This window comes from Mus caroli, unplaced genomic scaffold (genome assembly GCF_978045245.1).
Source record: "Mus caroli unplaced genomic scaffold, Mus_caroli_1 scaffold_19, whole genome shotgun sequence".
NCBI classification, from domain to species: domain Eukaryota; kingdom Metazoa; phylum Chordata; class Mammalia; order Rodentia; family Muridae; genus Mus; species Mus caroli.
The window spans coordinates 31,329,287-31,355,000 of NW_028227274.1; the positions used below are offsets into that span (position 1 = coordinate 31,329,287).

At 44.7% G+C, this 25,714-nt stretch overlaps 1 protein-coding gene across 6 annotated transcripts in view; it reads right to left on the bottom strand.

Annotated features, from left to right (window-relative positions):
• The window catches only part of Epb41l4a (erythrocyte membrane protein band 4.1 like 4A), a 216,376-nt gene that overhangs the window by 105,280 nt on the left and 85,382 nt on the right, over positions 1-25,714 (bottom strand). For all 6 annotated transcript variants that reach the window (XM_085833764.1, XM_021150638.3, XM_085833765.1 and 3 more), the window contains one exon: positions 23,648-23,752. In XM_085833764.1, coding sequence (XP_085689890.1) covers positions 23,648-23,752 — 105 coding nt within the window. The remainder of the gene's footprint in view (positions 1-23,647; positions 23,753-25,714) is intronic.

Genomic DNA, 25,714 nt, shown 5'->3' on the forward strand with positions numbered 1-25,714 from the left:
ACTTGAATTTCCAGGGCTCCTACTCTCAGCTACCAACTCCTGTTTCCCTGACTCACTCTTCTAATGCTCTGACCACATTAGACATCAGCCTTAGTGGTTCCAGCAGCTTTCCAGTGTCCCTTCCTCAGCCCCTCACTCTGTCGTTGCTTCCTTTATTAGCCTTCACAGTCAGGCACTTGGAATCATCTCCAAGTCCCTTACACATCCTCCCCTCTGTAATGCCCACTGAGTGAGACAGAGCTAACTGTGACCAAGACTTCCTTATGCAGGCACCCAATGAAGGCTCAGACTGCACAACATCAGGATATTAGGTCATTTTCTATATTAAGGACTTACCTTGTCACCATGGCCAAACACCTAACAGAATCAATCAAGGAAAGGTTTAAGAGACATGTGGTTTAAGGTACACATGGTGGCATATCACTCTGCAGTGCCGGAGACATGAAAGGATGGCTAGTTTCATCTCAGGTAAACAGGAGGCAAAGAGAACCCATGTCTGATAACTATGAGCTGTAACTCAAAAGGCCCAACCTCCAGCAACCCACCAAAGTCCACTCAATATGAACTTATCAGGCGATGACACCATCACTGAAGTTAATGGCTTTATGATCTACTAACCTCTTAGTAACGTCATCAGATGGAGACTAAGCCTGTAACACGTGGGCCTATGGGGAAATAGTTCACGCCTGAACCAGTCAGGGGTATCACTTTCAATTCATTATAGCCCACAGTGCCCAACAGAATCCCACTATGTCACATTCTCTACCTAGACAATCTCTTGGCATTCTCTCTGCCATCCTAGTGCAATCAGAAGAGATCAAACACAGTCTTTCTCCACCTTCCCACCTGCCTGCATCTGTACCGTGCTTTCTTTCTTTTTTTTTAAAGATTTATTTATTGTTAAGTACACCGTAGCTGTCTTCAGACACACCAGAAGAGGGACTCAGATCTCATTACGGTTGTGAGCCACTATGTGGTTGCTGGGATTTGAACTCAGGACCTTCGGAAGAGCAGTCAGTGCTCTTAACCGCTGAGCCATCTCTCCAGCCCTGCACCGTGCATTCATGTTATCTTACAGACATACACGTGATGCATCTCACCCCAGCCAGTCTGAGCTACTCTAGACACAGGGGGGTGAATTTCTGTCCACAACATCAATGATTCCCTTTCTGCAAAAATCACTCCAGGCCATCCCTCAACATACTGATGTGCTGTTGTGGTGGTGGTGGTGGTGGTGGTTGTGGCTGTTGTGGTTGTTGTGGCTGTTGTTTGCTTTTTGAGTTTTGTTTTATGTTTTGAGGACTAAACCCGGGGCCTTGTGGATGCTAGACAAGCATTCTACCACTGAACTGCATACCCACTCCTTTGTTTTGGGACCTGAGAATTACTGTGTAGCTCAGGTTAGCACTGACCTGATTTTGCTTGCCAAAACCCATTTGTGTTAAGATTACAGGTGTGACCTCTATGCCTAGCCAAAATAAAAGGTTGCTTTAAAAAAAATCTCTGAATATTTACAACATATTTTAATCCTATATACCCTCACTACTTCCCTCCAATGCCTGCCAAATCCCCAACCCGCCTCTCTTTCCCACTCCCAACTTCATATATCTCCAATTCCTCTTCTTCCTCCTTCTATCCCTCCTCATCATCACCATCACCATCATCACCATCACCATCATCAATAGCCTAGTCCAGGTAGTGCTGTCCACATATAGATGGTTATGGGGGGATCCACTAGGGCACGTGCAATCCACCAGTGGCCACACACACACAAGTGACTCAGCCTCCCTCAGCAGAGATCAACTGCCAATAGCCCCTTCCCTGAGTAGAGCCTCAGAAGTGCCCCCCTCCCCGGCAAAGGCTCTGGTCTCTTGTATCTGCCCATGTCATTTCTATGCCTTAAATAACCAGGTGGGGAGAACAACACTGGCTCTATACTCTTCCTCTCTCACCTCTCTTGAATCCACGTTAGCATAGGTTGAACACTTATTTCCTGACCAAAATAGTTCAGACCAAAAGAAATTCACATCTCAGACTAGGAGCAGGACGGGGGAACATGGAGAGATTTATGGGATGAAGCCTGGGTCTAAACATAAAATCCTTTTATGTGTTTAGACATATAGCCTAAAGGTAACTGTTCATATTTTAAATAACACCATAAAGGACACTGTTTACCGGGAAGCATCAGCCACTCGTGGGGGCGGTATGATTGTCAGGTATCACAGTATCCCTCACTCTGACTTTGTATGCTACCAATGAGCAACCATTTTCACAGACTTAATCCGTGTTAAGTCCCTGATAGTAAAAGCAGCAGGAGACTAGAAAGTAATGTGTTCCCCGTGTTTACCTTAAGCGGGCGGCACAGCATCCCCAGAACCTGCTGACGCAGATTCTTTCCCCATCTACTCGAAACGTTCACTTTCTGGCTAGTCCTCTAGCTTCCTTCTCCTTCCCCTCTGGCCACACAATCCTTTTGCTGTCTGGTTCTTAGCTTACCAACCAGGGAAGGCCAAAATTCCTGAGGCTCATGCCTCCTGACCAGAATTCCTCGCCAAGAACTGCCAATATTACAGCTCCATTCAGTCACTCCTCGGAGTCTCAGGCCTTAAACATCAGAAACCTCTTCTACTCACCTGTAAAACCTGTTGGTTTCTGTGTTCCAAAGAGAAATCAAATCTAAGCATTTCTCCACACTCTCGGGTAAGCAGTGCCATCCTCTCCTGGATTCCTTAAACGGCTCCTTCTTTGCTGCCCTGCCACCCCATCCAGCCCTGCCTCTGTAGTTCGTCTAGAGAAACCATTCAAAGCCATGAGTCAGATCAGTTCCCTCTTCAGGGAGGCAGCCTGCAGCAGTTTCCCTTCTGACAGACATCAAGCCAACAGTCTGTGGTAATCGGCCGTGCCCTTCCAGAGCAGGCCCTACTCCAGTCCCTCCTCTCTGAGGTTAGAAGGAGGAGCAGCAGGAAACACCTTACACAAGAGCATCAGCGGAAGCCTGAGGTCTTGGAGGCTGTCACCAGGAGAAGTAGGAAGAAAGGAGCCTAATTATACAGAGTCAGAGCTTAGCAATGCTGTTGCCTGTGGTAACCCCCCCCCCAAAAAAAAGACCAGGACCTAATGAACTGTCTGATCCAGATAGGGAAATCTCCAAGCAGACCGGAGAAAGTGCCAGTGGCTGTCTACAATAAAATGCAAGGAGAGAGAGAGAGAGAGAGAGAGAGAGAGAGAGAGAGAGAGAGAGAGAGAGAAGAAGAAGGAGGAGGAGGAGGAGGAGGAGGAGGAGGAAGAGGAGGAGGAGGAGGAAACAACGAAGACGATGAAGACGAAGAACTAGTCAGCTCAGGGATAAAGGAGAGGCAGGACGAAGAGTTAGTTCAGAAATAAACTTTCTCATTCCCTGTCTTATCAGAAGGCAGCCCGTGCTACAATTAAGAAATGGCTTCCAGGCAAAGACTGGATCCAGAAGCTGTCAGGAAAACAAGATGTAATTGTAAAGTCCTTTATAATAAGTCCTCAAAAGGATTTCATACGAGGCTTCCTAGACCCACTCAAAATGATAAAAGTTTCCTTGAAGAATCCTGAGGGCGCTGTTCCTCAGCAGCCTTCCAGGGAACAGAAGAACAGAACGCACATGCTGCTATCAAAGCAATCTGCTAGTGCTGCCTGTGTCTGGAAAAGGGGATTAAACATCAGTTTGTAGGAAATCTGCAAAGATGAGCTCCTCTTGTTTTATAATTACACAACCTGAGCATGGTAGCATAAACCTGAAATCCCAGCCAGCTCCTGGGGAGACAGAGGACGAAGGAAACAGGTTCATGGCCAGCCTAGACGTCACAAGGACACCATCTACATTAAACCCCAGCACTGGCAGAGAAGCCAAGGCTCTGGGCCTGGAAGAGGGACTGCAGTCGCTATCTTCATCAGGCACAAGGCAGACTGGAGCGCTACTCGACTGCAAAGGTGTACTAATGGTTTATGGAATAGAAGGAAAATCCAGAGAACAGTCCTGACGGAAAAGACAGCAGAGCCAGCTACCACAAGGAACCACTCCCAGGGCAGTAAGACCAAGAAAGAGCTACATGTGCCTGGCTTGACCTCAAAATCCAAAATGTTGTCCTGAACCCTGTAAGTATGTACAAATACTGTCTCTGGATTTTAAAAATAAAATGTAAACAAGATTAGAAACTAAAAACTGTTGGGTTAATAACTGTCTCCTGTTTATCTCTTTTCTGGGTTTGGGGGGGGTTCTTTTTTCTCCTCTTCCTCCTTCCTCCTCCTCCTTCTCTGTCCCCTCCCCCTTTCTAAATGGAAATGTCCATGTCATACTTGGTGGCTTACACCTGTGATCCCAGGACTTGAGAGTCTCAGATAGGATCAACACAAGTTTGAAGCAAGTCCGGGCTACAAAGTAAGACTTTGTCTCTAATAATAATTATTGTTACTACTTAATAAAATAAAATAAACAAGTGGAAACTGTAGGGTTTGAATGGCAAATGTCCCTTGTTAATCTTGGACATAGGAATACTTGGTCCCCAGCGGTGGCGCTATTTGAGTAACTTGGGAAGTATGGCCTAGACGACGAAGTGTCGCTACGGACTTGGGAGTTGCTAGGGGCGGGCTTTGGGAGTTTAAAGCCATTTCTAGTTCATTCTCTGCTTCATGCTTATGGTTCAAAGATGTGACCTCTCAATCCGCTGCTCCAGCTGCCATATCTGTTGCCCACTACCCTACCCACTACCCACTGCCCGCTGCCCATTGCCTGCTGTCCGCTGCCCTGCCACTGCCCACTGCCCACTGCCCGCTGCCTGCTGCCCACTGCCCTGCCCACTGCTCACCGCCCTACCCATTGCCTGCTGCCCACTGCCCACTGCCTGCTGTCCGCTGCCCTGCCACTGCCAACTGCCTGCTGCCCACTGCCCACTGCCCGTTGCCCACTGCCCTGTCCACTGCTCACTGTCCTGCCCATTGCCTGCTGCCTGCTGCTGTGACAGCTCCCTTATCTCTCTAGAACCATAAGTCGAATAACCCCATCCCTCTGTAAGCGGCCATGTTGCTTTCTCACAGCCACAGAAGAGTAACTAACATGGTGTCAGTAACAAAGCACACAGCATCACACTGCTGAACAAGGCAAGGAGTCACTTCTCGTTCTCGTCATCTAAATACAGATCCAGATGGAGGCCCGGCACTGCAGGGCATGTCACTCAATGCTATCATATTTCCTTACCTACTCAAGGAGGTAAGTCTGAAGGAAAATGCCCAAACTCAAATCTGATGAGTCTCTGAACTCCAAGCCTGAGTCCTGTATCATAGTAAACAAGGACCTGGAGAAGCCACGGGAACAATATTTATGTTTAGAAATGTTTAAAATATTAACATTTAAGAAAAATACAATTTTTGACCAGAGAATTGAATCTAATGTTTAAAAACATGTCTTTAAGAGCTAGAGAGATGGCCCAGGGTTAAGAACACTTCCTGGTTTTGAAGAGGACTGGGATCAGTTCCTGGCACCCACAACTACCTGTATCTCCTACTTCAGGGCATCCAATGCCCTTATCTGGTCTCCAAGAGCACCAGGCACATGATGCAAATACATACATGCAGGCAAAACATTCACACACATAAAATTAAAGTAAGTCTTTTTTAAAAACATGCCTTTAAATTACTCAACACTATCATCAAGGGCTGTATGGTTTCCTCTCATTTTTAAAACATGGCTTGGCCTTCTCTTCAAATAAATGGAATATGGCAGAAGTCATAAAAGTCATGTTGTCGCTGTCCCTCCCTCCGTCCCTCCTTCTCTCTGCTCTCCCGGAGGCTGGGCCCTGAAACCCAGGTGTTGCACTAAAAGTGAAAGACCCACAACGTGAGGACTCCCCCACGTTCTGACTTAGGAGAGGCAACACCCCAAAATCACCCACAAGAAACGGTCTTGCTGCAACTTGCAAGAGGATTTTTATTCAAGAGCGCTCTCGGGCCCACGGTCATACATCACGCAGGGGTAGAGGACCGTGGCGCTCCGAGTAGCTGAGTAAGGGGGTATTTAAAGGAAGAAACCACAACTCAAGGAGGTGGGGAGGGCATTGTTGGAAAATACCAAAAAAATACCAGTTAAGAGTCACAAGGAAGTGCAAAGTCACAAGTGTCAGGTTATCTCTCAAGACAGTTTCTAAGAGCCCCTAACAATCTAAGAGCCCCTAAAGATAGCACATTTGCATTGCAGGTTCCAGCAATGGTCAGGGTGGGTCAGGGTGACTTTCTTTGAATGAACACTCTTTGAACCCAACTTACCAAGCATAGGAGGTTAAGATGGGGTTTGTCTCAACGCTGTCCTAGCATAAGAAAGTTGGTGTGGCTGCAGATAACCAAGGTACTGACCAAAGGGGCCAGATCAAGCCTGGGGTGGACTGTGAAGTAAGCCTGGCCTCTTGGCCCCTGCTTCGCATTACACCATCTAGTTGTGTTAAAGGAGAGTCCTGGGTCAGACTACATGGTTAGACCAGGAGCACACGACGACCTCACTGCTGCTCACTTGCATCTAGACTCTCTCTGTAACTCCAGCCTCAATGTTAGGGGACTAGACCTGGATGTCTAAAGCACAGGGACATTTCAGATTTAGCATATCCAAAACAAAACTGACTCCCTCCACCCAAAAAACAACTTCCCTGTCAGGTGACCACATTTCTCCTCAGCTAGCCACTCCTAACGCCTGCCCAATACACAGCCTACAGAGGCTGTGAGACATACACACACATGTGATACTCATACCCTCCTTGCTTACCATGATATATCTTCAGTGGCCTATTAGGTCTGGGATACCTATTTGTCCCTTCCTAGGACCAAGATGCAGCTGTTTTCTGCCTACCACAGCCCTTCTAGTCTTTTTTTTAATGGTTTTTTGAGAGAAGATTTCTCTATGTAGCTTTGGCTGTTCTGGAACTCACTCTATAGACCAGGATGGCCTCAAACTCACAGAGATCCACTGCCCCTGTCTCACTGTGCTGGGATTAAAGGCATGTACCATCGCTACCCAATGAATCCTCCAATTCTTATCATTCAATTGTCAGTTTGATCTCCAAGATGACAGCTGAGTGCCCAGCAGACCCCCCAGGCACTGTGGAATGTCAATGTCGGAGCACTCACCACCTGCTACCTGTCTCTGTCCTGGAAATAAACTCCTTGGAACCAGGGACCACGCCCTTGCTCCCCATCCCACCTCCCTTCTGAGATACAGCAGCTGCCCAGGAAAGATTTACTGCTTAATTAAACAGGAGAGAAGCAGCAAGCACAGTCGCAGGCCAGAGGTGCCATGAGGGTAAGGCTATAAAGCTGATGGGTTTAAGTCAGAAACTTCCTAAATAAATGCCTCCTAGAGAATATCCCCAAGTCCGAAAGGTATACTGCATGGGGAAAAACCCCTAAACTGTAAATCATCTTTAACTCAGGAGGCAAACTCCAAGCTTTACAGCCCTTAAAGGCAGGCAGGTGTATGTTACTCTCAGCCATCCGAACAAGCATATGTTCACCCTTAAACAATCCCTCCAGGACTTCTGTCTGGAATAAATTAAATAGCCAATAGATGACCCATCATTTAGTTCCTACAAATTAAAGACAAAATAGCAATAGCAGGCTTTCATTGTCATGGCCAATCTACCTACTTATTATGTCCATGGAGGACAAAGCATTCATAATCCCTTTAAGGTTCAGAACCAAGTTAAATCAAGGCTAATTAATCTGCCAGAGATTTATGCCATAATTCTACACAGTAAAAAAGAAGTGTTCTATGATAATCAAATGTGTAGGCCAAATGTGGTGAGATAGATAGATAGATAGATAGATAGATAGATAGATAGATAGATACATACATACATACATACATACATACATACATACATACATACATATAGATATATGTGTATATATATATATATATATATATAGAGGCAGGTATAGTAGGTTAAAGGTCAGCCTGGGCTACATAGAAAGACTCCGTATCAATCAATCAATCAATCAATAAATAAATAAATAAATAAATAGGCAGGAGAAGAAAGAAGGCAGGCAGGAGGGGTGGCAGGCAGGGAGGGTAGGAGGGAGGAAGGAAGGGTCTAGAATCATTAACTATTAGGCCACTGCTTCCACATCTGAATCAAACAAAATCATCAATTAAAGATCTGAAATTCTATCTTTTATAGGTTACACTGATTTAACTAGGGAGAAGGCAGTCTAATTGAATAAAAGCTTCACTGAAACAAAATCAGCAGTGTCCCTTTTGTATAACTAATACAGTATAAATTAAATTCCTCAGCCATCTGCTTCACTGGTAGAAGGCTTACCATGCTTCCATACCTTTTTTTTTTTTTTTATTTACACACACACACACACACACACACACACACATGTTTAAGTGTTTGTGTTCGTGCTGATGTCTCAATTCGTTCTGATAGCTTTTCTTTGAGCCTGTATCACTTTCAACTGTTTGCTTTACTCTAGTTTGTGTTTGGGTTTTGTTTTGTTTTGTTTTGTTTTGTTTTGTTTCAAATTGAGAACAGTGGGTGCCTGTTCTTTCAAGATCTTTCAAGAATTCAGTCCCTCCTTCTCCGTAAACCTGGAAACCAACGCCCGGGATAATATGTTTTATTGTACATGACCTGCAGAAGACACAGCAGAGCCTATTCTGATGGCAGGCTGAGAAAGGAGAACCAAACAAAGCAGGAGCTGACTCTAGGGCAACGCAGGCCTTTCACACACACTGACAACATCCTGTCAAAACCAACACAGACAATGAAGAAACTCCATCAAGCAAAGCAGCTCTGCCCTCCCAGGAGTTACAATGAAGGACGCATGAAGCCCAACTGGCAGCTCCCTACAGAGATTCCCAGGGTTCCTTCACACACGTCAGCTCCTGAACTCCCATGATGCCCTAAGACTTCTCAGGAGAGAGGAGACCCTCTCCAAACATTTCAGAGAGCATTTCAGAAAAACACCATCTGTCCCGATTTTACTAAACATTGTTTATGCACTGCAGAGAAACCCAAGTTTTACTGTAAGCATCGTTCCATGAGTTAACAAAAGTAAAAGTCCAAAGCCATGCATCCCACCACAGACAGCTGCCCCGCCCAAGTCCCCCCATGCCACCCCTCTTCTTTTACATGTCACACTACCTGCTTGTTGCACACAAGAACTGCTCAATAGCACCTAGTAGCTGCCAGAGCATTAGAAATATCATGTGTGTGGCATGCCTTGTCATCCCATAAATTTCTAAGCTAACTGCCCAACCTCTCAGTAAAGCCATTTTTGAAAGGTAAACTGTGCTTTAAGTAAAAGAAGGGAGGTGAAGAACTCCAAGAATGACAGACAGCACAGAGACATGGAGAGGACTCATCTCGAAGCTGTTCCCTTGGCCTGGTCCACACACAGGAGCAAGGGGGGAGAGATCCTTCCTTCTAAATCTGCTCAGAAGGCTTACCCAGCAGTAGCGGGTGGTGATAACCAATCTCAGGAGGTTTATAAACAGGGGACTAGAAATGTGTGATCTCAGGAGGTTTATAAACAGGGGACTAGAAATGTGTGATCTCAGGAGGTTTATAAACAGGGGACTAGAAATGTGTGAGATGAAAAGATGTAAGTCATTCCTAGACAGTGGGGGAAAGGTTCAAGGGAAAAAAGACAGAGACGTGGGTGCTAAGACATGGGTGATAGGGCTTAACCAGGGAAAATGGAAGAGAAGCAAGCAAGCAGGTGGTGAGGCAGGGAGGCAGCACATGCGCACTGAGACAAGCTGGCAAGGTAAGGGGCTGCAGACAGAGGGACATGCAGTCACGCACCTGCAGCTTGGGCCTGGGTGACTTGCACACTCACACTGCAAGCTAAAGGACTCAAGAATAACTAAGGGTTTTACATCCTGAAGGACTTGCAAACCATCACTTAGAGTTGAGCCTTTCTCTTTGGGAACCCAATAAAGATTTTTAAGCCACAGTGAGACACCATGAAAGTTCGCTTACTGAGAGAAAACCACAGCCAAGACTGGGAAAATGTAAAGATTAAAGACAAGAAGTCCAGTCAAAATGTCTATAGAAATCCAAATGAATCGACTATCATCTAGATTTTTTTATTATATATGTGTGCACATGTATGTGTGGAGACACACAAGCCATGGAGTCCATGCAGAGGTCAGAAACCAACTGTGCGGAGTTGATTCTCTCCATTCATCTTCCTGTGGGTTCCAGGGGTTGAACTTGTGTTACCAAGCTTGTGTGGCAAGCACCTCTACCCACTGAACCATCCCGCCAGCCTTCTGACAGCATGTAACATACAGGAGAAGAGAGATAGTTGAGAGGCTAAGAGACCGTGAGTCCTGCTTACACCAACACTCCCAGCTTAACGTCTAATGATAGCTCTTTTTCCTCCCAGGAGCACCCTGGTTCAAATGGTAGAATTAAGAAATTAATTATGGAGAAAAGCACCGGGGCAGCTGGGGCGCAGGGTCGGCTGACACTCGCCAGCTACCCACAACACCCGCCACAGGATCTTAAGACTTCTGGTGAGTGGAGCACAGCTTCTGCTCCAATCCAATTGCGCGCGGGACCTGAGACTGCATTAGTTAGGGAAGCAGAAACCAGCCTGAGTAGGGCCACAGGCCTCATCCGGCTGGATCAGCGTCGGGGTAGCTGGAGCGCAGGGTTGCCTGACACCCGCCAGCTACCCACGACCCCCGCCGCAGGATTTTGGGACTGCTGGTGAGTGGAACACAGCTTCTGCTCCAGTCCAATCACGCGGGACCTGAGACTGCTCTGGTTGGGGAGAGAGAAATCCGGCCTACATAGGGACACAACCCTCTTCCGGTCAGAAAAGCACCGGGGCAGCTGGGGCGCAGGGTCGGCTGACACTCGCCAGCTACCCACAACACCCGCCACAGGATCTTAAGACTTCTGGTGAGTGGAGCACAGCTTCTGCTCCAATCCAATTGCGCGGGACCTGAGACTGCATTAGTTAGGGAAGCAGAAACCGGCCTGAGTAGGGCCACAGGCCTCATCCGGCCGGATCAGCTCCGGGGTAGCGGGAGAGCAGGGTTGCCTGACACCTGCCAGCTACCCACGACCCCTGCCGCAGGATTTTGGGACTGCTGGTGAGTGGAACACAGCTTCTGCTCCAATCTTTAAACAGTGACAACTATAATAACTAACCCCAGAGATTACCAGATGGCGAAAGGTAAACGTAATAATCTTACTAACAGAAACCAAGACCACTCACCATCATCAGAACCCAGCACCCCCACTTCGCCCAGTCCAGGGCACCCCAACACACCGGAAAAGCTAGACACGGATTTAAAAGCATATCTCCTGATGATGATAGAGGACTTCAAGAAGGACTTTAATAACACACTTAAAGAAATGCAGGAGAACACTGCTAAACAGGCAGAAGACAATAAAGAGGAAGCACAAAAATCCCTTAAAGAATTGCAGGAGAACACTGCTAAAGAGTTACAAATCCTTAAAGAAAAACAGGATAACATAATCAAACAGGTAGAAGTCCTTACAGAAAAACAGGAAAACACATCCAAACAGATGATGGAAATGAACAAAACCATACTAGACCTAAAAAGGGAAGTAGACACAATAAAGAAAACCCAAAATGAGGCAACACTGGAGATAGAAACCCTAGGAAAGAAATCTGGAACCATAGATACGAGCATCAGCAACAGAATACAAGAGATGGAAGAGAGAATCTCAGGTGCAGAAGATTCCATAGAGAACATCGGCACAACAATCAAGGAAAATGTAAATTGCAAAAAGATCCTAACTCAAAACATCCAAGAAATACAGGACACAATGAGAAGACCAAACCTACGGATAATAGGAGTGGATGAGAATGAAGATTTTCAACTCAAAGGACCAGCAAACATCTTCAACAAAATTATAGAAGAAAACTTCCCAAATCTAAAGAAAGAGATGCCCATGAACATACAAGAAGCCTACAGAACTCCAAATAGACTGGACCAGAAAAGAAATACCTCCCGACACATAATAATCAGAACAACAAATGCTCTAAATAAAGATAGAATACTAAAAGCAGTAAGAGAAAAAGGCCAAGTAACATATAAAGGCAAGCCTATCAGAATTACACCAGATTTTTCACCAGAGACTATGAAAGCCAGAAGATCCTGGACGGATGTTATACAGACACTAAAAGAACACAAATTCCAGCCCAGGCTACTATACCCAGCCAAACTCTCAATTAACATAGATGGAGAAACCAAAGTATTCCACGACAAAACCAAATTCACACATTATCTCTCCACGAATCCAGCCCTTCAAAGGATAATAACAGAAAAAAACCAATACAAGGACAGGAACCACGCCCTAGAAACAACAAGAAGGTAATCCCTCAACAAACCTAAAAGAAGACAGCCACAAGAACAGAATGCCAACTTTAACAACAAAAATAACAGGAAACAACAATTACTTTTCCTTAATATCTCTTAATATCAATGGACTCAACTCCCCGATAAAAAGACATAGACTAACAAACTGGCTACACAAACAAGACCCAACATTTTGCTGCTTACAGGAAACTCATCTCAGAGAAAAAGATAGACACTACCTCAGAATGAAAGGCTGGAAAACAATTTTCCAAGCAAATGGTATGAAGAAACAAGCTGGAGTAGCCATTCTAATATCTGATAAGATTGACTTCCAACCCAAAGTCATTAAAAAAGACAGGGAGGGACACTTCATACTCATCAAAGGTAAAATCCTCCAAGAGGAACTATCAATCCTGAATATCTATGCTCCAAATACAAAGGCAGCCACATTCATTAAAGAAACTTTAGTAAAGCTCAAAGCACACATTGCACCTCATACAATAATAGTGGGAGACTTCAACACACCACTTTCACCAATGGACAGATCATGGAAACAGAAACTAAACAGGGACACAGTGAAACTAAGAGAAATTATGAATCAAATGGATCTGGCAGATATCTACAGAACATTCTATCCTAAAACAAAAGGATATACCTTCTTCTCAGCACTTCATGGTACCTTCTCCAAAATTGACCACATAATTGGTCACAAAGCAGGCCTCAACAGATACAAAAATATTGAAATTGTCCCATGCATCCTATCAGATCACCATGGACTAAGGCTGATCTTCAATAACAAAATAAATAATAGAAAGCCAACCTTCACGTGGAAACTGAACAACACTCTTCTCAATGATACCTTGGTCAAGGAAGGAATAAAGAAAGAAATTAAAGACTTTTTAGAGTTCAATGAAAATGAAGCCACAACATACCCAAACTTATGGGACGCAATGAAAGCATTTCTAAGAGGAAAACTCATAGCTCTGAGTGCCTCCAAAAGGAAACTAGAGAGAGCACACATTAGCAGCTTGACAACACACCTAAAAGCACTAGAACAAAAGGAAGCAAATTCACCCAAGAGGAGTAGACGGCAGGAAATAATCAAACTCAGGGGTGAAATCAACCAAGTGGAAACAAGAAAAACTATTCAAAGAATCAACCAATCAAGGAGCTGGTTCTTTGAGAAAATCAACAAGATAGATAAACCCTTAGCCAGACTCACTAGAGGGCACAGGGAAAGCATCCTAATTAACAAAATCAGAAATGAAAAAGGAGACATAACAACAGATCCTGAAGACATCCAAAACACCATCAGATCCTTCTACCAAAGGCTATACTCAACAAAACTGGAGAACCTGGATGAAATGGGAAAGTTTCTAGACAGATACCAGGTACCAAAGTTGAATCAAGATCAGGTTAATGATCTAAACAGCCCTATATCCCCCAAAGAAATAGAAGCAGTCATTAATAGTCTCCCAACTAAAAAAAAGCCCAGGACCAGATGGGTTTAGTGCAGAGTTCTATCAGACCTTCAAAGAAGATCTAATCCCAGTTCTTCACAAACTATTCCACAAAATAGAAACAGAAGGTACTCTACCCAACTCATTCTATGAAGCCACAATTACTCTGATACCTAAACCACAAAAAGACCCAACAAAGATAGAAAACTTCAGACCAATATCCCTTATGAATATTGATGCAAAAATCCTCAATAAAGTTCTTGCTAACCGAATCCAAGAACACATCAAAACAATCATCCATCCTGACCAAGTAGGTTTCATCCCAGGGATGCAGGGATGGTTCAATATACGGAAATCCATCAATGTAATCCAGTATATAAACAAACTCAAAGACAAAAACCACATGGTCATCTCGTTAGATGCAGAAAAAGCATTTGACAAGATCCAACACCCATTCATGATAAAAGTCTTGGAAAGATCAGGAATTCAAGGCCCATACCTAAACATGATAAAAGCAATCTACAGCAAACCAGTAGCCAACATCAAAGTAAATGGTCAGAAGCTTGAAGCAATCCCTCTAAAATCAGGGACTAGACAAGGCTGTCCACTTTCTCCATACCTATTCAACATTGTACTTGAAGTCCTAGCCAGAGCAATTCGACAACAAAAGGAGATCAAAGGGATACAAATTGGAAAAGATGAAGTCAAAATATCACTTTTTGCAGATGATATGATAGTATATATATAAGTGACCCTAAAAATTCCAACAGAGAACTCCTAAGCCTGATAAACAGCTTCGGTGAAGTAGCTGGATATAAAATTAACTCAAACAAATCAATGGCCTTTCTCTACACAAAGAATAAACAGGCTGAGAAAGAAATTAGGGAAACAACACCCTTCTCAATAGTCACAAATAATATAAAATATCTTGGCATGACTCTAACTAAGGAAGTGAAAGATCTGTATAATAAAAACTTCAAGTCTCTGAAGAAAGAAATTATAGAAGATCTCAGAAGATGGAAAGATCTCCCATGCTCATGGATTGGCAGGATCAACATTGTAAAAATGGCTATCTTGCCAAAAGCAATCTACAGATTCAATGCAATCCCCATCAAAATTCCAAATCAATTCTTCAACGAATTAGAAAGTGCAATCTGCAAATTCATCTGGAATAACAAAAAACCTAGGATAGCAAAAATTCTTCTCAAGGATAAAAGAACCTCTGGTGGAATCACCATGCCTGACCTCAAGCTCTACTACAGAGCAATTGTGATAAAAACTGCATGGTACTGGTATAGTGACAGACAAATAGACCAATGGAATAGAATTGAAGACCCAGAAATGAACCCACACACCTATGGTCACTTGATCTTCGACAAGGGAGCTAAAAACATCCAGTGGAAGAAAGACAGCATTTTCAACAAATGGTGCTGGCACAACTGGTTGTTAACATGTAGAAGAATGCGAATCGATCCATTCCTATCTCCTTGTACTAAGGTCAAGTCTAAGTGGATCAAGGAACTTCACATAAAACCAGAGACACTGAAACTTATAGAGGAGAAAGTGGGGAAAAGCCTTGAAGATATGGGCACAGGGGAAAAATTCCTGAATAGAACAGTAATGGCTTGTGCTGTAAGATCGAGAATTGACAAGTGGGACCTCATGAAACTACAAAGCTTCTGCAAGGCTAAAGACACCATCAATAAGACAAAAAAACCACCAACAGATTGGGAAAGGATCTTCACCTATCCTAAATCAGATAAGGGACTAATATCCAATATATATAAAGAACTCAAGAAGGTGGACTCCAGAAAGTCAAATAACCCCATTAAAAAATGGGGCTCAGAACTGAACAAAGAATTCTCACCTGAGGAATACCGAATGGCAGAGAAACACCTGAAAAAATGTTCAACATCCTTAATCATCAGGGAAATGCAAATCAAAACAACCCTGAGATTCCACCTCACACCAGTCAGAATGGCTAAGATCAAAAATTCAGGTGACAGCAGATGCTGGCGAGGATGTGGAGAAAGAGGAACACTCCTCCATTGTTGGTGGGATTGCAAGCTTGTACAACCACTCTGGAAATCAGTCTGGCGGTTCCTCAGAAAATTGGACATAGTACTACCGGAGGATCCAGCAATACCTCTCCTGGGCATATATCCAGAAGATGTCCCAACCGGTAAAAAGGACACATGCTCCACTATGTTCATAGCAGCCCTATTTATAATAGCCAGAAGCTGGAAAGAACCCAGATGTCCCTCAACAGAGGAATGGATACAGAAATTATGGTACATTTACACAATGGAGTACTACTCAGCTATTAAAAAGAATGAATTTATGAAATTCCTAGCCAAATGGATGGACCTGGAGGGCATCATCTTGAGTGAAGTAACACAATCACAAAAGAACTCACACAATATGTATTCATTAATAAGTGGATATTAGCCCAAAACTTAGGATACCCAAGATATAAGATACAATTTGCTAAACGCATGAAACTCAAGAAGAATGAAGACCAAAGTGTGGACACTGTGCACCTTCTTAGAATTGGGAACAAAACACCCAGGGAAGGAGTTACAGAGACAAAGTTCGTAGCTGTGATGAAAGGATGGACCATTTAGAGACTGCCGTATCCAGGGATCCATCCCATAATCAGCTTCTAAACGCTGACACCAGTGCATACACTAGCAAGATTTTGCTGAAAGGACCCAAATATAGCTGTCTCTTGTGAGACGATGCCGGGGCCTAGCAAACACAGGAGTGGATGTTCACAGTCAGCTATTGGATGTATCACAGGGCTCCCAATGGAGAAGCTAGAGAAAGTACCCAAGGAGCTAAAGGGATCTGCAACCCTATTGTTGGAACAACATGATGTACTAACCAGAACCCCGGAGCTCTTGTCTCTAGCTGCATATGTATCGAAAGATGGCCTAGTTGGCCATCAATGGAAAGAGAGGCCCATTGGACTTGCAAACTTTATATGTCCCAATATAGGGGAATGCCAGGGCCAAAAGAATGGGAATGGGTGGGTAGGGAAGTGGGGGGCGCTATGGGGGACTTTTGGGATAGCATTGGAAATGTAATTGAGGAAAATATGTAATAAAAATATTAAAAATAAAAAAAAAGAAATATAGAATATAATAAAGCTTTTGAACAGTTAAAAAAAAAGAAATTAATTATGGACATTTCTAATTGCTAATTAGTTTCTAATAGGCACAAGGTCCGATTTACAACGTGGCCCATATAAGTACAGCACACCACAACTGACTGTCTTTCCTGGTAACTCAAAATATTCTGACAAATGTCTTTTATTGGGGAATAAAATTTCAGACCTTCCCCAAGCCAATGGAAGTCATCGATGAGTTCATCAAAGGATGTTGTTTCACTTGCAAATGCCCAGGCTGGAAGATGCCATGGTGATAATACAGCAGAAATGCTCTGCTGGAGCCTGATTTCCAGGTGACTTAAAGAAGACTGTCTTAGTCAGGGTTTCTATTCCTGCACAAACATCATGACCAAGAAGCAAGTTGGGGAGGAAAGGGTTTATTCGGCTTACACTTCCATACTGCTGTTCATCACCAAAGGAAGTCAGAACTGGAACTCAAGCAGGTCAGGAAGCAGGAGCTGAAGCAGAGGCCATGGAGGGATGTTCTTTACTGGCTTGCCTCCCCTGGCTTGCTCAGCCTACTCTTATAGAACCCAAGACTACCAGCCCAGGGATGGTCCCACCCACAGGGGCCTTTCCCCCTTGATCACTAATTGAGGAAATGCCTTACAGTTGTATCTCATGGAGGCATTTCCTCAACTGAAGCTCCTTTCTCTGTGATAACTCCAGCTGTGTCAAGTTGACACAAAAATAGACAGTACAAAGACCATCCTGAGCACAGCAATAAATAGGACTCTGTTGTGTCAACCAGTGAGATCCAGATACCAATTTATTGTTGCTGCAAAACATAGCCCACTGTGTTATTTAAACAATTGCATACTATCAAAACCTTTGCTCACTGACTTAAAAGAAAAGAAATTAATTATGTTATTGTGATTTCAAGACTACCAGGACTTGGTGGCAGGCTAGATATGCAGGAAGTAGGGAAAGAAGCCCAGTGGTACGCAAATTCTGTCTTTACCTCTAGGATGCACACATGAGGACTTGTCGTGGCTGGAGAGATGGCGGAACAATTAAGAGCACACACTACTCTTGCAGAAGACCTGAGTTCAGTTTGTTGTACCCATGTGGGCATATCAGAGCCACACATAGCATTGACGGGCACCCATACTCATGTGCACATACCTACATATAGATATGCACAGACACAAATTACAAAAGAATCTTCTAATCATAGTATATTGTTTTAATTAATTATGTGATAGTTATACTTGGATTTAACAATTTAGGGCTTTTAAATTCTCAAAGAAATAGCTTGAATTTTTCAATTTACATATATACAATATTTTAGGGATGAATATTTTAATTGATAAAAAAATGTAAGTATGCCCAGCATGGTAGCACATAACTGTAATCTAGACCTCAGGAGACAGAGACAGGAGGATCAGCTATAGTAAATTGGAGGCTAGCCTGACTTATCTCAATAAATAAACCTATAGATACATAGAAGAAAGGTTTTTTTTGGAGAAATACAAGAATGAGGAAAGCGGAGAAAATAAAGTACAGTACAATTATTAAATTTAAATTCAATGATTCCATTAAGAGTGATGTTACAAATTTTACAATGTCAATTTTATAGTAAGCCAAGATTTGCATGTACCAAAGTTATGATGAAATATCCTCAACTTAAAATCCTATGCAAGGTAAATATGTTTTTAAGTAGTTGAAAAGATCATTGCTCTCAGAAACATGAAAGAGCAGAGAAGATCTCAGGGGAAGACATTGAAGGTATATTTGTGGCACCTAAAGGCCATCTCTGACCAGTGGGGAAGGGCTGTCACATGAGCTCGATGCACAGTTTAGCCACCAGCCTTGCCACTTAGAGGTGTTTTCCGTGCTCACTGGCATCCTGTGAAGCTGGCACTATCACTGTGTACCTGGAGACCATGAAGCAGAGGCTATGGAGGCTCGCCCAGTGCCACACAGCTCTCCTGGAAGCAGAATGCAGCTTAAAGCCAGACAGCCTCAACCTCGAGTCTAATGTCTTTGCGCATGACAGTCTCTCTCAAGATACCCTGGCTGGAGACACTAATTAGGGGTAGAAATGATCACTCTTTAGACAATAATGTATCCATGGAGCAGATGGCACTACCCAGGAAGAACACATATTTATCTTCAGGAAGATGAGAGCTTTAGCATGACACAGCCTCGTGAGGATGCCCCTGCCATTCCCGGAAAGGGAAACAATTTTTTCCTGTGGTTGTCTTTCCCAGGCTCCCTTTACCTGCTCTCCTCACTCTCCCTGGGCCACTACACTGCTTAGATGCTACACACTACCAAGTCAAAGGGACCACTGAATAGATTTTCCTGCTTCATCTTTGCCCTCTGTTCCCCTACCAGGTACCTAAAGATGCCACAGACAGGCAGCTCCAGGTGTAGCAATCTTTCCTTCTTTGCAACATTATCCAGCAGGTGAAATCTCACATATATTGCAGAATACAGAATCTAGATGCAAAGTGTGCAGAGGGGAGACTGCCTGCTGATGCTCCTCAGGGAGAAGGTTACCTTCAACCCCAGAACATTGGGGGGAGCACTGCATGCATGAACCTCTGCAGAGCTGGGACACGGGGATCAAGGATAAACCCTGATAAATGGCAATATGAGGTGCTGGGGACAGAGGTCAGTGGTAAGTCATTACCTGTTACACATGAGGCCCACGTGTAAAAACACAGAACCAAAACCAAACAAACAAACAAACAAACAAAAGGCCAAACTCAGTGTCTCATGGAATAGGCAGAAGAAGAGGGAAGGAAAAGAAAAAAGTCTGAAAACAGAAAAACAAGAAGTCTAGGCTGTCATTATAATGAAATGAGATTTCGAGAAAGAATAAGCCAGCGTTGTCAATGCAAGAGAAAGGTGAGGTTCTTTGTAAGGGCAAAAAATGCCTCTAGCAGTCTCTGTACAAAAGATGTTTAACAAAGAAGGATGAACTATGAGAAGATTTAAGATCTAAGAAGACAAGGAACCCAGGAGACCTCAGCAGTTGCATCTAAATCAGAGACGCAGGGCATAGCCCAGCCATGCTGGGAAAGAAAGAGTCAAGAAGGAGGCTGGAGCTACCTCAGCGGGGAGAGGTGATACCAATCAGAAGAGAGGCATTGGGACTCTTCCCCCGTGACAGGAGAAGAACAACGGTGTCTGCGGGTGGAGTGGTCCAGGAACAGAAGGTTCCTTCCAGCTGTTCTGGCAAAGCTGAAGACCTGTTCACTGAAGGCAGAAGACACCCGTGTGTCACTGTTAACCATGTGCCGGATCTTTTCCCCTTCTGTGACTTCCGAAAGTTGGAGGAAAGCAGGTCTAGAAGCACTGAGTCTCAGAGACAGTTCCAATTCTGTCTTCTGAGAGAAGTTCCAAGAGTCTATGACGTCTGCCTCCGAAAGAGTAATTAGGGGAACCCCAACTCTAACACTGAGAGAAACCACGTTTATAACTATTACTGCGGGGCCAGGCGTGGCTGGTCATCACGTTAACCCTTACTCTATTGATCCAATGTCATCACACCCATCTCTAAATTTTCATGAGGATATGTAAGAATCTAGACCTTTTTTTGACTTCCTTCTTTCTTTCTTCCCTTCCTCCTACTTTATAAAAAACAATGAGCACTACTTTCCTTCACACACACACCCCGCTTACACAGGAGATGCCACCTACTCGCCATATGCCACCGAATCTAAGGAGATCATTCATGAAAACCTGCTTTGGTCCCATGACACTTGTGAAAGTTGAGAGCAGAGGCGTTTTACTTTCAATACAGAGCAGGTTTCTATTATGGTTTGAACATAGATAATTACCACCCAAGTGCTCATGTGCTGAAAGCTTGGCTCCTTGGTATTGCAATATTTGGAACCTTTAATACAGTGTAGAACCTTTAATAGTGGTGAATAGTTAGATCACTGAAGGAGGAAGTGATGTAGTTCTCCTGAGACCGCAGTTGGTCTTTGGAGAAAGCTGTTATAAATGAGCAATCGCCACGTCTTGTTATCTGCTCCACTTCTCTTGCCACATGCTCTCCCCTTCTCACAGACTCATCCCTGCTATTGGTATGCTATCTTCCATGAGGTCCTCACCAGACAAACTAATGTGTGCATCAATGCCTTGGAACTTCTGAACTCTAAGCTAGATATACTTCTTTTCTTTATTCATTACCCAGCTTCGGGTGTTTTGTTATAGTAAAACGAAACAGAATAATTCAGGTATTAAGAGTTAGAAAAGCAACTTCATTACTTTTTAGGAAGAGACAGGGGATTCCGAGATATCTGTGACCCCAGCAGCAGCTGCCTTTTCTGCCACGTCACACTCAACCTATAACTGTCTCTGAAGCCCTTAAAGGTGGCCTGGTTCCTTCTGTCCTCTGGTTATTTTCAAATTCTTGATGTTTAAAATGAAGACGACTGTGCTAAGATTCTAACACTACTTGCCAACAGGTCTCCCCATCCCTCTCCCCCAGCAGGGAACCCAAGCGCTTCTGAAGCAGCAATGCTGTTCACACATCAGGGACACACAAGCAGCAGCTGTAATCATAAGGGAACCCTGCTCTACACCATAGAGGGTACAAGACATCACTACCCAGAGAGCTTAGCAGTGTGGCAGGCTTCCACCTGATATAAAAACCCATACCATAAAGTCTTACATCTCTCCTGAACAAGCAAGAATGAAATTCTCCTCCACAAATCCACTAGGATTGGTTTCCTGCGGCTGCAACAAATTGCCAAAGATGTGGTGGCTTAAAACAATAGGACTGTATTATCGTGTAATTCTGGAGGCTTTGGGTTCAAAAAGACTCTTACTAGAAAGAAATAAAAATGCAGGCAGGGTGCGTTCCTCCCAGAGGCTCTCTGGGCAAGCGGCCATTTCCTTGCCCTCTCTCCAGCTGAGAGAGGCTACCTGCGTTCCCTGACTACCAGACCTCTTCCAGCAGTGCACCACTCCAACCTGTGTTTGCATCATTACGCCTTCTCTCTGACTTCCCAGCTTCCCTCTTTCACATACACCTGTAACTGAATCATCTTCCGACAGATAAGGTCTGTATAATTTTAGCAAGGTAGTCAATTTTTCCAGGCAAGGTCTGGCATCAATCAGGAAATTATATTTGTCTCTACTAGGAAAATATTACTAATAAAATATGAATGCAATTTGAGGTACCTTTCAAAGCCTCAAGTTTACTCTTTCTGTACATATTTACAGTTCTTCAATAGTGTCCCATGGTCTATATGAGTGGATCTATGAATATGTCTGTACCTTGTCAAAATGAGCATCAAGACCTACTTTGAAGAATGTACTTCTTTCTGCGCAGATCTACCGAAATGCCCAACGTTTATCTCTATTTTGTGAAGTCCTTCTGTGAAATAGAATAGATTGCAAAACTAGCTTTAAAAAAAAAAGAATCCTGTTTCAGTACCAGCAGCATCCTACTTCTCTGCCTCTTCTTACCCTAAGGAACTCCTAGGGCCACACTCTGTACTGAGTTCATCCCCAAATGGTCATGGGAAGCCAGCCAACCTAAAAGAAGAGGAAGAACCCTTCATCTCACACAACTGCACAGGACAGAAATAAACGGCCAGTGTCTTAATTAGGGTTTTACCCCTATGAACAGACACCATGACCAAGGCATCTCTTATAAGGACATTTAATTGGGCTGGCTTACAGGTTCAGTCCATTATTATCAAGGTGGGAGCATGGCAGCATACAGGCAGCCATGGTCCTGGAGAAGGAGCTGAGAGTTCCGGCATCTTGATCAGAAGGCAGCCAGGAGAACACTGACTCTTCCACACTGGGTGGAGCCCCACAGGGTCATGCTTCTTCCAGCAAGGCCACACCTCCCAGTGGTACCACTCCCTATGGGCCAAGCATATTCAAACCACTACAGCCAGTCCCAGCATTTCTAAGATAAGCCTCTGTGCAATTTTGCATAAAGTATTTATCTGAGGTTAAAATCTTTCTCAGACTAAATCAACAAGTATCTCTCATTCTTCAAAGTCTGTCACCTCCAAAGTCAGCAGTGTGGCAAGCTTCATAGCAGACAAGATCGTCTCCTGAGCTAACCAGTGGACAGCTGACACTGGGAAAGATCGAGTGTCTCTACTCCACCATACATACTGAAGAATGGAAACCTATACTCCTTTTGTATCAGTCCACGGCACCCTCAAAGCTGTGGTAGGAGGTGGGGACACACACACACACACACACACACACACAAACACACTCTCCTTACTCAGTTCCTTTCTTAAAAGGCAATCACAAATCACGTCTGTCCCTTCCAGAGATGCTTTCCTCCCAACACAGTGAGTCAGAGACCAGCACACAGGGAAAGCCCTCACTACAAACTGGTGGCAACAACAGAAGCCACATCAGCCGCCTGCTAAAGGAATTCTGTGCCAAGAAGTGGTGAAGCCAGAAGCTCTACAGACTTCCATGAGAAGAAAAAGTACATAGCAATTATCAGGAGAAACTGAGAGTGACGTTCCCAACGTCATTTTCAGTTCCAAAAACTTAAAAACTTAGAATCACACCCAGAAAGGGGTGTGTGTGTGTGTGTGTGTGTGTGTGTGTGTGTGTGTGAGAGAGAGAGAGAGAGAGAGAGAGAGAGAGAGAGAGAGAGAGAGAGAGAGAGAGAGAGAGATTTATAACCAGACAATTTTCACGTGAACTCATTGTACTCACTGTCTGATGGCTTCTGTCGCAGTACCGCAGCCCAAAATAATCTATCTCCACGAGGTTTATGTGACGGAAAACGTGGTCAAGGACAACAGAGCCTTTTGTTGACTTCTGCAAAACAATCCACAGATCAATTCTTAACAAGGTGTCAAGTCTTTCTCCACGGGACACAATCAAATTCTCATCTCTCACAAGCTGCCCTCTCAGGAGAACAACCTTATTAGACCACGCTGCTCTCTCTGGGCTTTCCCTTGGCCACAAAGACAGATGTGCTGAAATTACAGTGTATTAAAGAAGCGGCCTTTGAAAATCACCTTAAACTTAAACTTTAGTAGGAACACTAAATCAACACAGACCCCTTCTTCTGCGGGATTACGAACTATCTCCAGAATGAAGTGCTTCTTTTTAAATTTTATATGTCTAAGTGTTTTGTCTGTATGTCTGTCTGTGTTCCATGTGCACGCCTAGTGGCAACAGAAACTAGTGAGAAGGCATCAGATCTCCTGTAACTGGCACTATAGATGGTTGTGAGCCACTCGCCATGCTGGAGTGCTGGGAATTGAACCCAGGTGCTCTGGAGCATCAGCCATTGCTCTTAACCACGGAGCCATCTTTCTACCCCCCACCCCTGCCCCCAAAATGATTCCTCAAATAAAGGTAGCACTCTATGTAAAGAACATTCAATACCTATATCAAGCATTATGGAAGCTTAAAATTCCCACCATTCTTTCAATTGGAAAGTGATTCCTGACATGGTGGCAGGCACACACTGAGGAAACCCACAGACGTGCCAGCGGCCACACGGTGTCAGGAATACATGAGAGACACTCGGAGGCACGCCAGCTGCCATGCAGTGGTAGGCCGGCTGAAGACTCCCAGAGACAGGCAGGTGTGTGTTCGAAAGACACCAGAAGCATCAATGATAAGCAAGTATGTGGTGGTGGAGAGATGGGAGAGAAAGAGAAGGAAAGAGTGTTGTTGCTCTCTGAAGAAAGGCAGAAGTGGAGCCACAAGGGTGGTGAGGATCAGCCTCATGTGAGTAGCCTGCGCTGCCACCTGAGGTGGCCATGGAAAGGTCCCGATCCATGCTGCTGCTGAGGGCCACATCTGTGGCCCTGCAGTATCAGGGGGTCTGTGTCGATGTCTGTGGCCCATGCTACCACAAAGGCCATGCAGATGTCCCTAGTCTGGGCTGCCTACTAGAGCCATCTCAATGTCTGAAGGTTATGTAGAATTGGCCTTGAATCTTACTGGTTATGGCACTAAGGAGAGTGGGTCCTCCACCTCCCCTGGGCAGCACAGTAACGCTGGTCCTGGTATTGTATGTGAGCCTGCCCAAAGGTATCAGCATGAGAGATCCGGCCCCACACCTTCCCTGGGCAGAGAGGGAGAGAGTTGACACCCCGAACAGGAGAGTGGGACAGCCGACCCTTCCCCTTGCTGGTTGCACCACTTGAGAGAGCCCCCTCCCTCAGCTGGGCTTAGTACAATTGGCCCTGGAGGTGTAGGCATGGAAGAGCCAGGGTATGGGCATGGGAGAGATATCCCCTCCTCTTGCCTGCAGTAGGCAGGAGAGCTGGCCCAGCCCCCTTGTGTGGGCAGTTTGGGAGATCTGGACCTGGTGTCATGGGTCCTCTCACCAGCTGCAGCAGTCAGGAGAGTGGCCCCCTGCAACTCACCTGGGCAGTAGAGCTGACCCTGGTGGCTTGGGTGTGGGAGAACTGGCCTGAGGGTGTGAGAGTGGGAGAGCTGTCCCTGTGCCTAGGCAGGGCAGTGCTGGAGAGTTGGCCTGGTGGCATGGAAGCTAACCCAGATGGTATGAGCACAGGAGAGCCAGTCTGCCTCTTGCCAGGTGCTAAAAGCAGGAGAGCTGTCCATGCCCCTCACCTGGGCAAAGCAGGAGAGCTGGCCCTGCCCCTCGCCTGGGCAAAGCAGGAGAGCTGGCCCCCAGTGGACTGTGCACAGGAAAGCTGATGGGCTGAACAACATAGCCATCACCCAGGCCCAGTTCCAGGGCTTTAAGTTAGTCCCCCCTAACATCTACCCATCTGTGAATTGCTACCGTGCATGAAA